Source organism: Lissotriton helveticus, chromosome 10, assembly GCF_964261635.1.
Source record: "Lissotriton helveticus chromosome 10, aLisHel1.1, whole genome shotgun sequence".
Lineage (NCBI taxonomy): Eukaryota > Metazoa > Chordata > Amphibia > Caudata > Salamandridae > Lissotriton > Lissotriton helveticus.
Genome location: NC_136071.1, coordinates 25,438,603 through 25,455,644, shown reverse-complemented (window position 1 = coordinate 25,455,644; position 17,042 = coordinate 25,438,603). Strand labels below are relative to the sequence as shown.

Below are 17,042 nucleotides of genomic sequence, written 5' to 3'. Positions count from 1 at the left end.
CAATCTAGTACAAAGTAAAGCAATGGTGCCATTTCCTCCCTTTGTCAGTCTACAGCACTAGCAACTCTTACTTGAAATACAAATCCATCTTTTTGGCTCCCTCTCTTTATGTTTTATCAGTTTAACTCATGTACCAGCCCATTCCTATAAATAAATGTCAAGAGACGCTATGGCAGAAAACGAATGACATGCCTTTCAGAATTCTGCTAAAGGGAATTTCCTTCCTTTCACCCTGAAATTAGTACTGTTTTAATTTCATCAATACACTGGAAGTGGTTTAAAATATAAAAAAGAATATTGCAAGAAATATATTTTTTTAGACTAACATATATTTAAGGTGGGCGCTTTAAAGGCTAGATAGGTCTCTTCTTCATGCATTTAATATATAACCAAAACATGCATTACCCTAATTTAAGGAAACAAAACACGCCTCAGCAATGCCAATAGGTATAGCTTTTAAATAAAAGTGCCTCTTCAGTCGTTGATTGGTTTAGGCACAAAGTCCTCACAACATGCACTCTGACACTCAGCCTTGTACTCACGTATCCATTTATCCATTCACTTAATCTTTTTTGCATTTACCCACTTGCAGAACTACGATAAGATGCACACACAAACTCTTACTACATATGCAAGATAAATTCGAAGAATACAAGTCGAAAAAAGAAAATCTGCTGCTACCTAAACATGGTGGGCATTTGCTTGAAATAAAATTAAACATAGCAGCAAGCGACTGACTTGCGGTATTATGGCGGTGTTTCATTATTTGACAGTTTCATCATGATCACCACCTTTAGAAACAACATGTTGGTTATTTTGAAATGGTAAAACAGCAATACTCCATGGAGAATACCCCTCCATGATGGTCATCTGGTTTTGAGGCATGTGGCACACAGGAAATGAGCAATAAGCAAGGCATCCTTTAACAGTATCTGGGAGTATGTAGTAAGCTCTAAAAACGAAAATAAAAAGATAACAAAATAAATGAAGTGGACCTTTGAAGATAGAAGGCTGAAGGTCTGACCCACCAACCCTGGCACTGAAGCGCCCTCATTATCAGCTGAATGTGCTTGTGACCAGACAAATGCCAGCATTTACAGGGAAAAGTGCAAATGGCCGATGTGGGCTGCCCTATTACTGTATGTTATCATGGAAGGGAACTATTGGGCCTACTGTTTAGGATCTGTATATTAATTTTTAAGGATTTTTTTTTTGTTACAAGAACCTGGCAGACATCTAAGCCTGCTGGGCCTTCCAAAGATTTTCTATCAAGAATTATTACAGTACATATCTTCTGCTCCCAGGGGAAATCAACACCAGAACCAAATCAACACCAAAATTCTTGCCTACAAAGATACTTTTATATGACAAAATACAATTTAAATCTACAGACTTCAACATGGCGCTATAACAATCCAGTAGAAAACAACAGAAGAGTGACCGCATCAATCGAAGCAAAAATAAGTCATGGAGTAATGACAGTTCATACCACCAGGACAAGTACAGAAACCAAATAAGGGGAGGTTAGGTGAACATGCAAAGTGAAAAGAAAAGAACCCTCAGGCACCCACAGATGTCGGTAGCCATTGTCTTCATTGGGTTCTCTTTTTGAAAGAAAAATATCAAAAGTGTGATAAAGTTGTGAGTTTAAAAAGAGTATGGACTACTCCTCAAACAAAACAATTTTTAATGAGAGGGTAGTTCTAACTCTGTTAAAACCAGTGAAAAGATAGCGGACTTATATGTGGTTAGGTTAATTTGAACCTTCAAGTCCTATAAAATTTTTATAAGAAAGGTCAACATGTTTCTGCTGGTGAGCCAATAATCAGCTCAGCATTCGTCCACATCCACTGCCCGGATCGATCCGGGCAGTGGATGTGGTCAATGTAGGTCTGAAGGCGGGCGGTCGTCCAGGAGCAAAGGGCCCGGGCGTGAAGGTTTCCCCCTGCCACTAGCCCAAGGGGGGCTACTACTATCTGCAGAGTATTTACCTGTCTCTCACGTTTTGGAGAGGCCGTAGGAGACAACATCTGTGCAATTCGCACAGTTAAGGTTGTATATCTGTCCCTGCCCACTCCATATGGTGCTGGCACCTTAGTGTGTGTCATCCATGGAGTGAGGATGTAATTCTTTTGGTCCTGACGAATGCTGAGCTGATTATTGGCTCACCAGCAGAAACATGTTGACCTTTCTTATAAAAATTTTATAGGACTTGAAGGTTCAAATTAACCTAACCACATATAAGTCCGCTATCTTTTCACTGGTTTTAACAGAGTTAGAACTACCCTCTCATTAAAAATTGTTTTGTTTGAGGAGTAGTCCATACTCTTTTTAAACTCACAACTTTATCACACTTTTGATATTTTTCTTTCAAAAAGAGAACCCAATGAAGACAATGGCTACCGACATCTGTGGGTGCCTGAGGGTTCTTTTCTTTTCACTTTGCATGTTCACCTAACCTCCCCTTATTTGGTTTCTGTACTTGTCCTGGTGGTATGAACTGTCATTACTCCATGACTTATTTTTGCTTCGATTGATGCGGTCACTCTTCTGTTGTTTTCTACTGTTGTTATCGAGGGGTACAAGAGTGTCCTTCTGACCCTTTCTCTCTAGTTGATTACATTGCTATAACAATCCACCCATAACAGGCTATAATATATGCCTTCAAAATTTGACATAACGTTTCTCACTGCACCAGATAAATAGTCTTACCATTGGCTTGACGCCATAACTAACAACACCCCATTGAAGTGTGCTTAAACTGGCAATCATGCATACGGTTATAAACTGATCTCAATTAACAATATTACAGTTGGCAAATATATATTCAGCACCTCGCCAAAGAGTCTTACAAGGATTATCGCAATGATAATCTTCGACCCTCTCGGTTTGTTAATGAGTGACCAACATTATAGCCCTTGTCTGTTACGGTAATATGTGAGGTTTCATGTAATAAAATACCTGTCTTCAACCTGAACACAGTGTGATGAAAACCTACAGTTAAATCCTATTGGCATTTACAAACTACCTGTTGCCTTTATCACACTTTTTTATAATTAGCAGATCAGAGCGATGGTATCTGGCATAATAATTGTTACCAATGAACCAATCAGGCCTGTAGCATTTATGATTGGCTTTTTACCATAACCAAGCCAGACCTACTGTATTGAGCATCAGCTTTCCCAGAAGGCAAGCGTTGGGCATGCAGCAATAAAACTGCAATTATGGACAAAATTACAGTTGCCAAAACAATATGTAATTTCACTTACGAAAGCTTAAGGAGTATTATTATAGTGCAAATCGTCTATCCCCATCGTGTGTCAGAGGGGGTAACCAACACCAAAGCCCTTACCTACGAAAGTGATTCCATGTAGCAAAATACTTCTCTGCAGGCTTTAATACAGAGTAATAACAATCTGCTTTTAAAATGCTTAGTGACTTTAAGAAGCATCATTCACAATAAATGTCATGCCTGTTGCATTTACTGCAACAGGTCATAATAAACAGATCTGGCATTTGGCCTTGATTGATTTGCCAACTTAACCAACTCAGTACTCCTGTATTGAGCATATTTTTGAATGGTAGCACACCATTTCTGCTCAGCAAAATGCTGTGTTCAATAAAACCAGCATGTGGGAGGAGCCTAAGCATCTATCATTTAGTACTTTTGAAAGCTCTTCTTTTGTTGATCACGTAAGGTCTGTATACAGCTGCACTGTCAAGCAAGACCTGAGCCAGATCTAAATAGCCTGGTTCCATTTCATGATATAAACTTATCCAAATGTAGTAAAAACGTGGACAGATAAATTGTGTTGATTTTCCTAGATTAGCTTTCAGCTTGTCATTCTCAGCAGTTAACTGACTCTAAGATATAGGGTAAATAGTAAACTGTATAGGCTCTTTTCTGCATCGTTGTCCAAAAAACAAAAAAGTTTCTAAGGGCTCTAGGAGGCATTATTGTTACCCACCTCAGCAGTTCCACTATTAATAAACTGGATCGTACGAAAGAATGGGGTGGCCTTCTTGAGATTGAAATTCGATTCATGACTTCAGCTTAATCCATGGGGCTGTTTCCAGGTTTCAGTGGTGAAGAATGTGCTTCCTGTTGTGAATATCCCCGCCCACCTTGTAACTTCTTCGTGCAAAATTCGGCTCCTGAGAAGAGCTATAAAGATTTAACATGGCTACATGTTGAGCAAGGCCTGTTTGTGTGTGTCAGCTCTTTGAAAGTGGTGTGTGGAGCAGACAAGAGAGATACACATTCAGGTTGAATGGAAGGACCTGAATCTTCTGTTCATGTTTAGTGCAACTCATTGTAAATGTAAATGTGCTGGATTTGTAGAGCGCACGGCTGCCCGTAAGCGTCCCGGCGCTTGCTTAGGGAACCCATCCTGGTATTCCCCTGTGAGAAACCCCGGCAGGGTGTCCACAAGGTGAAAGCCAGGCATCCCGCATCAGATATTTGCATCCTTCTGAATTCAGGTTCCCATTCAGGATTTTCTATGTATGGAATTTATAGAGCAAGAATTAATCGTCCGTAAACCTAAAAAGTGGTGCACAAAAAAAGAGGGGTAATATAAGATATGTCGTCATAACCAGTGAAACTGGAGCCCATAGAATAAGGAGATCCTGTTCTCTTTTACATTTTATTTATTGATATTTCAGGAGGTATAAACAAGTAAAGTGAACTTCGTCAAAGGCAGGCGCATTAGTATTCCACAGGCAAACCCAATGTGCCCCATGTTCTCTATGGGTTAATACCATTACAGAGAATCCTGCACAGACCTGTACAGCCTCTTTTGCAGCTGTGGCAACTCATAGGAGTATTAAAATCAAATACTTTATAGCAGACAGCTTCCAATCAAGTGTAGTATCATGACATCAGTGGGCACCCCATATGCACATAGCGCAGGACCAGTATCTAACAGAAACTTACGAAGGGGTGTGCATACATGGTGCATGGATGTCTGCTACAGCTGACTCTTTATTCTCAATACAGAAAAAGGCATTTGTCAGCAAGTCCATAATCCTACACCTTGGCCCGGCATTGAAGTAGTCACTAAACATTTCTTTAGAAGTAGAATTAATAAAGCTACTGGTTTTTAACAGATTTAGACATCTATATTGCAGACCAAAGTTGTGACATTATTGGAGAGGGTCCAAGAGATATACAAACAATTTAGGTAATTGCGTCGTATACTATTCTCCAAAATCCATGAAGCCGGAAAGCAGGTGAGCACATCTGCGACACTTACAGCTGAACGTGGGATAAATATGTAGTAAAATTAATGTATAATACATGCAGTTCAGAAAATCAACATTGTAATATCTTTGTGGAGAAAATGCTTCTAGAGGGTTTGAGGGTGGAGAGATGTGTCAAAAAGAATTGTCTTCGAGTGAATCTAGCATATGATGTTGCCTCAAATAGCTAAAACCTAAGGATAACCCCTTTATATAAGTAGCAGAAGGTATGCCAAGTTCGTGTTTATTTTAAATCTGCAGCCAGGACTGCCTGTATTGAGTTTCCCAATTTTACTTTCATTAACCCAGTCTTAATCTTTGAATGAGATATGATCTTTAATATGTTGCCTCTGTCCTGTATGAGATGGATTTTCAGGCTCTTGCTTTGCTGAATTCCTTCAAGGGGAAAGCAGAGAACGTGGATGCTTCACAGTAAACTGAGATTTATGGCAGAAAATAAAAAAAGATATGAATCTATTCTTCTGATGAAAGCCTCACTCCACCACGAGCTGTGAAGTGATGGGAAGACCTTTCTGGGCTAATGCATTGGTACTGTAACCTACTCTTAACGGAATCGCTTTTCTCCCTTTAGGTGAAGTGATCCTGGGCAGAAGCTACAGAGAAAGATGGAAAAATACAAAGGCATGACAGATGAGGAGCTGATCAGCGCTCTGAAGAAGTACAGCATCGCCCACGGCCCTGTTGTGGGTATGTTGACTATGTCTCTGTCCGTCGCAGATGTACAGTTTTCTAACGGGCCTGACCCAGGCAATGCTGGCTTGATTACATTTATTTATGTGACGTGTAAGTAGGAAAGTGCCACTTTCTAACATGGTCAACCCCACTTTAGGCTTGGTAATCGATGCAGTTTTTACAGAAAGTGCACTGGGGTTCTGCTGTTCAGGTCCTCGGTGCCAGATCTTTCCTTTAAACTGTACATTTGTCATCTCAATTGGCCATACCTTTTAGCACCCCTGTAAGTCCCTAGTAAATGGTACTGCGAGGACCCAGGGCATGCATGCTAAACAGGGTCCCTATGGGCTGCAGTATGTATTATGCCACCCTAACTCGTGCAGACTGCTGTTGCAAGCTGCATGTCTTGATGCAGATAAAAGTAAAAACACAACACGGCACACATCCCTGTGTGCCATACCTACAGACGGTGCATGCAGTATAGCGAAGCAAACCCTAAAGCAGGCTTCACGGCCCCAAGATAGGGTGCACTATACTACATCTGTGAACATATCTAAAATCTATGGTGTTTGGTTTCAAGCAACTCATATGAATAAATCCACACTAATCCCAGTAGTGGATCTATTCATATATGCACCCAGAGGGCACCTTAGAGGTGCCCCCTGAAACCCTACCAGCCTCTAGTCTGCTGGCTGACTGCTGTAGACCAGCCTGCCACCACAGACCGGTTTCTGACCCCTGCAGGTGAGAGCCTACGCTTTCTGAGGGCGGAAACAATGCATGCTCTGGCCGGAGTTGTTGTCACCTCCTCCAAGCAGGATGGCTCAATAATCTGCATATCAAGGCAGGAGGCTTCAAAGGCCTCTGTCGCCTTTGATCTGTGTTTCCAGCATCTCGGCCAGGGGAAATGCAACCCCCTGCCGTTTGCCCATTTGGCACTTAAACAGATGGGAAATTGGATGTGCAGGGAGGCATGGTGCATTACCACGCCCCTAAGGTGAGCTGCCTGATGTGCCCCCTCCCTTTAGGAAAATGCTGCCATCTTGGTGATGGCAGAATTCGTAACTCTGGGACAGGTATGCCTCCTTCCCATGGGAAGGGGTCATATAGGGTGTGTTGTGACCCTGAGGATGAGTAGCCCAGTGTCTACACCCCTAAGTGTAATATTTAGGGGAGCCCCTGGCACCAGTAATGCAGAGGAGGAGGACACCAAAGAGCTGCAAAAAGCTGAAAAACTGAGGGGCAGCAACAGACTTGGCCCCAACCCTGCCGGCACCAGACAGTTGCACGAAAGACGACTTGTCCTGCAGCTACTCTGCCTCCAAAAGCCTTGGAGGACTGCCAGCACCTGAAGAAGGCACAAAGATCTCCCATGGAGTTGCGGAGCGGCTCCCCTGCAGGCACCAAAGAAGAACCGCGAGGACTCCGGACCTCCAAAAACCAGACTCCAGAAAGTACCACTGCACCCGTGCCCCCCAGCCAGAGTGAAAGTGGACCAACGAGACCTTCCAAAGCCAAACCCCACCTTAGGTTTGCCCAGACTGGACTCCCAGTCGGCGCCCACAGCCTCTTTGTGCATGCTCCCTCTACCTGTCTCCTGCAATGAAAATCCAACACCACTGTTTTCCATGACTGTAGTAGAGATGATGCAGTGCTGGGACAGGAACAACATACTGCAACAGAGCTCAAAGCTAGCGACTGAAAGAAAAAGCTATAGAAAAACAGCACATAAAGATAAATGCGTAAAGATATGGGAAGTTTGGTGCTGCTCCGTGGGAGGATACAAATGACAACAAGGCGGGACAAAGAAGAAGAATTAGTCACTAGTGAGGAAGCCTTTTTGAAGGACAATCAAAGTGAGGAATAAAAAGGCAATGGGCGGGCTATAAGCCCACAGAGCGAATACAGCATGTCTTGAAGAGATACTGCTTGATCTGCTTAGGCTCGAACTATAAAGGGTAAAAGAGATAAAGAGTCTATATATGCTTCACCAGAAAAGATGTAAACCACTACAGTACTGTCCAGTTAAGGCCATCGTCAACAAGCGTCTCTGCCAGAATGAAATAATACGCGGTATCAATCGGCAGAGGTCCAAAAGAATTAATCTAGTCTTCCATGATCCTTAATTTATCCAGCACAGATGTGTGCCAGCCTTGTTCCCCTGCCTGCTGTAAAACCTGTCTGAGAGATCCAGAGGACAGTGGGGCCATAAAATTGTACAGCCACTTGACTATAATTTTTCTCTGACTTTTCCCACTGTAGAGGAGCAGAACGAGTGGGGACAGTAGCTATTATTGTCAAGGGAAAATATGTTAGCATTTGTGAGAACTAGTGTTAACAACTCCTGCTTACGAGGCAGCTGGACATGTAAAAGAAAGAGATGCATTTAGTATCATAGTAATAATGGGGACGGTAAATGAAGCACTGTCACTTTGCAATGGTCAACAGGGAACCCAATTTTAAGGGCAGAGAGTTTGAGTCACACATCTTTTCAGCGACCACATGAAGTATGTTGTTAAAATAGAAGGAAGTTAAAAAGGGAAGAGCAATTTTAGGGTATCAAAGAAAGTACTTGATCTTTCATATTATTATAATTATTGCAGACTTTCTGGATAAAAAAGAGGCTTAGTCTGCACAGAAGGTTTCAGGAGGTTGAATGTTAATGTAGCTGCATTGGAAGCTCAGTAAAATACATTGAGCCTGAACAAGCACCAAGAATAGTTGAAAACACTGCCAATCATCAGGCCAGATATTTAGAAAACACAAATGATCATTAGTTTTTTGCAAATCTAACTAAAGTAAAATGCGTAACCTTCAGAGTGTGATTTACACTAAAGGCGGCATGCCTGGCAGTTGGTCCTTTCTATTTCCTGAACCACGGGGAAAACTACTGGTTGTCTGTTTCAAAATGGAAGCACCTAGAGATTTATAAGCACCCTATGATTCAACGTGGCAGCAAAGACCGACACAAAACTGCCACACTCATTTTATTAGTTGAATATGGCCTTCACACTGCTCTCACCCCAGGGACAAATGGATTCTCACGCACAACTCTAAAGCAAAGTTTCTTAAAGTTATGGGAGAGAGTGGTAGTGAGCTTGAACAGAAAATGTTTGGTCTAGATCAAACGCAAAATGGAGGCAGTGCACACGACCTGGTTGAGCATGTGTTGTAGCCGTAGCGATTTGAAATGGCTCCAGAACTTTAAAAAGAGAGCGAAGATGAGGCGCAGAGGACGAGTTGTACCTGTCTTAATGAATATTAAAATCTCCAAGATCTTTAGAACGAGTGGACTGGTACGACATGCCTATTCAAGTTGATTAAGCTGTCTGCTATAACCAATAGACTATGAGGGGTGATGGGTGAGAATGAACATGAACACATACATTATTGGATAGTCAGTATCCAAGGACAGCAATTCTCCTGTCCTTGAAGAATAGGAGAGTAAGGCTGCATGTGCAATAGAAGCAGACTTAATCTGCTGGTGCAGCTGACCCTTCCGCAGCACATTGTGCAACCAGGAGCAACCGGTGAAATAGTGTAGTGGGACTATGTATGTGGCAAGCACAGACCGCCATGCGGCACCATTGCACAAGTGACTGATGACCATGATTCCCCAAGGCGCTTAATGGATTGGGGTTAGGGCAGGGCTAATAAAAATCAGCCTTCAGTTTGCCTGACCAGGCCTGCTTGTCCAGGTCCCCACTAGCTTGCAAGGTAAAGTTGAAAGTGATGCCTCACCTGACTCTTCTGGCACTGGAGACCATCTTTATGGTAGTGTTGGATGGTCCATGGTTTAGAAAGAATTTAATCTATATCGAAGTTCTAAACGAGCCAGACTCCCGTATCCAAAGTCTTGAAAGTTTATTATTTGTACCCAGAAGATTTTCATCTCCCTGAACAGAGCACACACTGCTGAATGTCTTGTAGCGTGCTTGCTTACGTTGAGAGCGTTCAGAAAAGTGCTCCGTGCACCATGGTTGATGTCATATTTTAAAAGCCCACAGTGAGCGGAAGCCAGGTAGCAAAAAGCAACATGGAAGAGAATTGTACTTATGAAATGGCTACTGAGTCGCCACTTTAAAACAGACTTCCTTGTAAAGTAAGTTGCTAATGTCGTCGTGTTTTTTTTTAGTTCTCAACGGTTTTTATTTCTGTGTTCTCTGATGACTGAGAAGCCACAACAAACCGAGTTTCAGAAGGTGCAAAATAACTCTTGTTCGTTGACAACCAGCAAAACTCCTGGCATTTATCACAAATATTTTTCTGTTTTGCTCCGTAAACCAACAAGTGAAGAACTATTTCTCCATAAGGAAATGCGCAGGTTGTAACCTGGAGCAAGGGAAGATTGGTTTAGGGTAGAGGCGCGAGGACATCAGTGAGTGGTTCGGAATTCAACTGTGGTGCAACTATAGCTCCAGTAGGACATACCCGTGTAACAAGACTTAATGTCAGAATCTGACAACAAGCCAACTGTTAGTCATCTACGGCACAGTGTCTGGTACAGTCAGCTGTCAGAAAACACACTTCATGCCTGGAAAGAAGGCCCTTGGGATCAGTGAAAACATGTTCTGTCTTCTAGAATTACTCTCAACCTGGTCAGATTCTATAATGATATTGGTATACCCATTGTTACTAACTTCGCTCGGTTCTGCTATCACTGACATTACCTCTCTTGTGTCTTTGCACTTGCATTCGGAGGAAGGCATACCTCATTCAGAAATAATAACACAATCCCCCTTGTGATTGGAGCAGTAGTAGGTTGTCAGTCAAATCCCTGTCCCACCCACCTTTGTGTAACCTGTTCAGGGTTATTCCTCATTCACCGTGACCCCCTCTGGCATACGGGGTCACCACAACGAAATGTGTGGGCTCAGTGCTCGATACTTGGCACAGTCTGCAGTGGCCCTCTCCTGGCAAAACAGTCTTGCACACTGGCTACGGCCCGATCAGTATACAGCCAAATCCTCACACCTTGCACAGGGAGTTCTCACGGTGGGGCTTCCTTCAACACTCTCCTCTTCCTCACAGGGCACACTGGTCTTGGCAAGCAGGCAGGAGGTGGTGTTCCAGGGCAGGTCTTCTTGGTTTCCCTGGGTAATGTCCCATCATCCAGCAAGGAGACCACCAGGCCTTGGTCCCCAGTCCTGGTCACAGAAGTCTTGCAGAGCTTTCCCTTCTTACACAGACCATCTGGCTGCTTGGCAGATGACACATTTTTGGGACTCATTCTCTCATTCTTATATTCCTTTTCCAGACACCAGATGTGATTTAGCGTCTGGGTCTTGGAAGTGTTATGTTGGGATTCTGCTTCTTTTGAAGTGGCCACTTCTTCTTTTCATCTGCCTTCATAAAAGAGGTCTGCCACAGCAGGCAGGACTCTGAAGCTGATTGTCCACAACACAGTTTATGGGAGAGACCAGAGTTCACACCTGGATGTCACCAAAGCGAGATGTGCATCAAAAGGTTAATCCCAGACCTCCAGCTCTACTTTTTATGATCCCCCTTATCAGCCTCATCGTCCTTTCTGAGATGGGTCCAGGCTCCTTCCTTGTGGTCTATCACTGAACCCAAGAGCAGTCTTTTGGAATGTAAAGGGAGTCTTGTATTTTTCCCTACAGTGTGTACAGCAATCCAGAAACCATGTCTTTACCAGTCAGGCCTGGCCTTCCCTAAACGGAACCCAGGGTCCTCCATACAATGTACCATTGCAGGTACACTCAGTCAGTGTACTGTTACAGCACAATTTCATTCCAGAATGAACAACTCTAGGAATTGTACATTCACCTTTACAATTGCATTCAGTACAAACACTCAATCTGTGCGCACTATTAAGCACTGAAACTTTTCGATATTCAACCAGGGTGCGCTTATTTTAAACCACATGCACTGCCAGCACATGCGCTCACCATGTGTACGTTGCACAGCTCTTCACCCTTCATGTGTATTGTGCTTCATGCAAGCATGCATGCATCCACCCAGCACATGCAGTCCTTGTGCACACGCTGCACAGCACAACAGCTCTCATGTAATGTATTCCTCGCAAACATAAATACAACCCATGCATGTACTGTCCACAATGTACTGCATCATCCTTGTACTCAACCCTTCCCAGGCACACATGCAGCCAACGCAGTCACCACTCCCTCGCTATGCAGCACTCAACATCTACCTGCTGTAGGCCAAGCATGAGTTAAGCCCACAGCCGTAGAACTTTTCAAAAGGTGAGTGAGCCTAGAAACCTCACTCCAGTGACACAGGGTAAAAAGGTCCGGTTTGCTACCATTGATCACTATACTGTATGTTGCCACCACCATGCTTGTCCTGCTTAACTCCCGGTAAAGGCTGTAGGCTTCCATCACTATGAGGGAAGCGCTTTGGGTGCTCCTTCCATGAGACTGGACTATGTCTTAGCGCATACACATGATCTGTGTTCGCCTATCGCAAAAAATCAGCCTTGGGGATCCAGAGAACACTGATACATGTTGGAACGGAAAAGTCCTCCGCATATTTAAGATGTGTACCTCTGCCCTGAGTGCCCAATTGCACGTGCTTCGAGTCTGTTCACTGTTGATTGTGATGTATAAATGTACTATTAAATTGTGCTACTTTGGTTTTTTGCATCTGTTCTTACTTGCTTGACGTCTCTTCTCTCTCCTGTGCAGGAACCACCCGCAAGTTGTATGAAAGGAAGATCTATGAGTTTGAGACCCAGAAGACCAAACACTCCCCATCGAAACAAACCTACACCTATTCAGGTAACCAACGTTCACTCGGCCCAACACTTATGCAGTTGGATCTATTCTTATTCAGGTAACAGGGCCTCGCCTGGAAGCTCAGGATAGACTGTTCTCATGGGCAGCAGCATCAGTACTCACGTGCAAAAGGCAGGTCTCTGTCTATTAGGCTACAGCGGGTGAAAAACAATGGGTTGGAAATGCTACCCCGAGAGATTGACAGTGATTTAGCCTATCTGTACGCATTTCTCCTATCACCTCTTGTGTGTTTGATGAATTCATGGAGTGAACTGTAAACAGGGAGCAGGTGCTGCTGTACCATGCAGGCCTACAACCTGTGGTGCAAAGGGGGGCTCCGGGGAATATGTGGGGCAGCGCCAGGCTGGGCATAGAAGCGTACAAGCCTATGTTCAGGAAATGAATGGGAAAGGACACATTTATGTGCTGGCATTCAAAGAAGCAGCACCAGCCAATCTTCAAAGAATTTATTGAATATGGCAGCCTTGCACAAGGAATACGCTTTACTTATGTGCTATTCGCTAGTAACTCTTGTTGACACTATTTTCTATACGGGATTTGTTAAGCGCGCGGTCACCCAGGGGTTTCATGGCGCTGAAGAAAGTAGATGGTGAGTGAGGGGGCAGATGGTAAGTGCTCTAGCCGTACGCTTGTTTGAATAGCCAGGTCTTCAGGGCTCGTCTGAACTCTGTCAGCTTGGTGCAGCTCCGGATGGACAAGGGCAGGGAGTTCCAGGTCTTTGGGGCGAGGTATGCGAAGCTGGATCCGCCGAGTCGTTTCTTTTTAAAAGTCGGCACCGTGAGGAGGGACAGATGAGTAGAGCGAAGCTCGCGGGTAGGTTCATATTTGTTAATGAGTTGGTTGATGAACCTGGGGCTCTTTCCGTGAAGAACCTTGAAGATTATGCAGCCTGTCTTAAAAGTGATCCGATGGGTGATGGGGAGCCAATGGAGGGAGGCCAACAGAGGTTTGGCTGACTTCCTGCGATTGCTCTTGAATATTAATCTGGCTGCTTGATTTTGAGCAATCTGCAGGCGTTTAGCGATGGTGAGGGGAAGGCCCAGGTAGGTAGAGTTGGAGAAATCTAATCGCGAGAGAACCAATGCGAGCACCACCTGGATGAGAGCAGAGTGGGTCAGCAGATGAGTAATGTAATCACTGTGTAACTTAGGTAAACATTTTGTAACTTGCAACTCACTGTTCCTTATGTAAAGCGCTCTGATACCTCAGGGTCTAGCCAGCGCTATATAAAACTCAAATAAATAAATAAATAAAATGTGACAGATCACTTACAGAAGCAGATGGTGAAGTGAGTGTTTGTGATGGAGGGAGGTGTGGCAGGTCTAAGCTGCACCTGGGCCGGGCAGTTCTCCTGGAACAACCCATGCAGTGCAAGACTGTGCTTGGGACAGATTGTGAACTGCCAGGCTGTAGTTTGGAAGCTGATAGTACTACCTTTAGAGATTGGTGCACATGGTGCTACCTGTAGGGATTGGTGTGGTAGTCCTAACCTGTGCCCAGATAGGGGTTAAGGCAATGCCAGGCTAGGATCAGGAAGAACGAATGCATGACAGCTGGCTCTTTATGACCCGTGGCTTGCAGTGAGTTCATGGCTGCCGAAAGGATATCAACACAAGTAGATGACCTAGAGTTGGGAAACCTTAGCTTCAATTTTTCCCCAGAAGATTATAGGTTAGTTTGACACCAGGGCTTATTGTATGTATCTGCTACCTTCAGCTATCTGGTATCTGGTATCTCCTTCAGCATAATATGCAGTGTGTCCCAACCATCAGAGCGGCACCTGAATCCTGGTTTTAGCCCCATCCGACCACACCTGCAGCAATCTTGGCGATTCAGTTACTGTTCATACCCCATACCTTTCACTGCTCCGACACTGGGGTTCTGCTCTGCAGCTCTAGACTGAGAAAGGCCCAGACTGGTTGTTGCATTTGATCCCTCATTTGAAGTCTTGACACAAATTTTGTAGGCGTCTCCCGTATGCTAGTCTGATGCACATTCAGGACAACTTTTTCTTTGTCGCTGTTCTCTCCTAGACTCTGAGTCCCCGATGTATGAAAGCAAGCGATACGACGTCCTCAGCAGGGAAGGCCTAAGCAAGGGCAGCCCAGCCTACCAGCCTGAAGGTGAGTGAAAGTGTGCAAATGTAAGGGAGGCATCTCCGAAGGAAAGGGGACAAATCTCTGAAACATTATAGCTACTCGCGTTGTCCTATTCTATGTTGTCGCCAAAGACTTCAGTCTAGAATTGAGCCATAAAGGAGCAAAGCACTTTAGAACAAGGGCACCATGATTGCTGTAGTACTGTGAGGAGGTGTCTTGTTTGGAGAAAAATACCACTCTCCTAGGCCTAGTGTTTTATTTATTGGGGTGGTTTTTTTGTTAGGCATTGGCTAGTTAGGAAGCCGAGTCACATAACAAGCCCCCTTTAGCAGCGAAGAAGCCCAGAAGTATTTTCTGTATATTTTACTGAGTATGTGAAATTTGAAAGCTAAGAGAGAATGGTTTGTAAGAGCCCATGTGCACTGACATGCTTAAGCATATGGTACTCATTTATTTTATTTTTATTTATTTATTTTGAAAGTTTTATATAGCGCGAACAAGATCTTTGCAGATATCAGAGCGCTTTACAGAGGAGGGGTACGAGCATGTGAGTGAATAACCATTGGGGTGGGGGTGGTATATGAGGGGGCATAGACAAACGGATACATCAATAATGATAAAAGTACAAATAAGTGGTAGCATAAACAAACAGGTAAGTCAATATCACACGTCATACAAAAATGCAAGGGGTTCGAACAAGTGGTACAGCTCGGTATCGAGTCTTTGAAGTTAATCCCCAGTAGTAATTCAAGTACATTTAGCCATGAGGATAGCTTTTACTTCTTTCTTAAAAAGTATGGTGGAGGAGATGAGCCTAGTTTCAGGAGGGAGTGAGTTCCAAATCCTGGGTGCCATTCCTGAGAAAGAGCGTTTATAGGTTTTTTCCTTGCGGAACCTTCTAGGCTTTAGCAAAAGATTGTTAGTGCCTCTAGTGTTTCTGGAGCCTCCAGAAATCGTCAGCTTCTGAGCGAGGTATCCTGGTGAGCTCAGGTGGACAGCCTTGTGCGTCAAGCAAGCGATTTTCAGATGTATTCTGGCTTCAAAAGGCAACCAGTTCAGGGATTTGAAGTCAGGGGAAATGTGTGAGTGTTTTTTTTATCCAGTGATGAGTCTCGCTGCGGCGTTTAGAGAAGCTCTTATGGGTGCCGTAGTAGCTAGGGGGAGACCGCAGAGGGCGATGCTGCCGTATTCTATTCGAGGTATGACTAGCGATTGTACCGCAGTTTGGAAGTCTTTGGCTGGAAGGAAGGGTTTAAGTTTCCTTAGGGTGTTGATTTGGTAGTTCGCTCCCTTAGTTGCTTTGTTGATGTGTTCCTGCATGTTGAGATTGGTGTCAAGTGTTATGCCTAGAGATTTACCGGAGTCCACGATGGTGGGTTGAACATTGAGTGCCGTTAGGTGTTTAAGCCAAGTTTGTGCGGTAGTGATCTTCGCGGGAGGTGAGATCAGAAGGAACTCTGTTTTAAGAGCATTGAGTTTGAGATGATTAGCGGCCAGCCAGGATTGGGTGCTTTTGATCGTTGAATTCAAGAGCATGATGTCTTTGGGTGATTGTAATTTGAGATAAAGTTGGGTGTCATCAGCGTACATGTGGAAGTGAACATTGGATTCTTGTAGCAAGGTGGTGAGAGGTTCCATAACTAGGTTGAACAGAGTTGGGGATAGGGAGGATCCTTGTGGGACGCCTAACGATACAGGTATAGGCGAGGACATCAAGTTGTTACTCTTGAATTTCTGCGATCTGTTGTGTAGAAAGGATGTGAACCACTTGAGCACAGTTCCAGATAGACCCATTCTTGTGTTTAATAGTTCGAGTAAATTCTCATGTTTGACGGTGTCTAATGCAGAGGAGAGATCAAGAAGGATGAGGAGGCAGGTATCGTTTTGATCTAGGATTTGAAGGGCGTCGTCAGTTATGTGAGTCATAGCAGTTTCTGTACTGTGATCTGCTCGGAAGCCTGATTGATGAGAGTTGAGGAGATCAAACTGATTAATGTGTTTAGTCAATTGTATTTGTGCGCATTTTTCCAACAGCTTGACAAGAGTCGGAATATTGGTAATGGGACGGTAATTGTTTAGGTCAGAGGGGTCGGCTGTAGGTTTCTTTAGTAAAGGTGTGACTTGTCCAACTTTGAGGGAGTCGGGAATGGTCCCTTGTTGAAGTGAACTGTTAATGATTTTAGTCCAGAGTGGAAGCAGCGACGGGGTAAGGTCTTTGACAGCGTTAGCAGGG

General features: G+C 44.0%; 1 protein-coding gene across 6 annotated transcripts in view; it reads left to right on the top strand.

Annotated features, from left to right (window-relative positions):
• The window catches only part of EMD (emerin), an 88,263-nt gene that overhangs the window by 4,340 nt on the left and 66,881 nt on the right, over positions 1-17,042 (top strand). For all 6 annotated transcript variants that reach the window (XM_078664630.1, XM_078664628.1, XM_078664629.1 and 3 more), the window contains exons 2-4: positions 5,834-5,949; positions 12,600-12,692; positions 14,744-14,833. In XM_078664630.1, coding sequence (XP_078520756.1) covers positions 5,868-5,949; positions 12,600-12,692; positions 14,744-14,833 — 265 coding nt within the window. In that variant the 5' untranslated portion in view covers positions 5,834-5,867. The remainder of the gene's footprint in view (positions 1-5,833; positions 5,950-12,599; positions 12,693-14,743; positions 14,834-17,042) is intronic.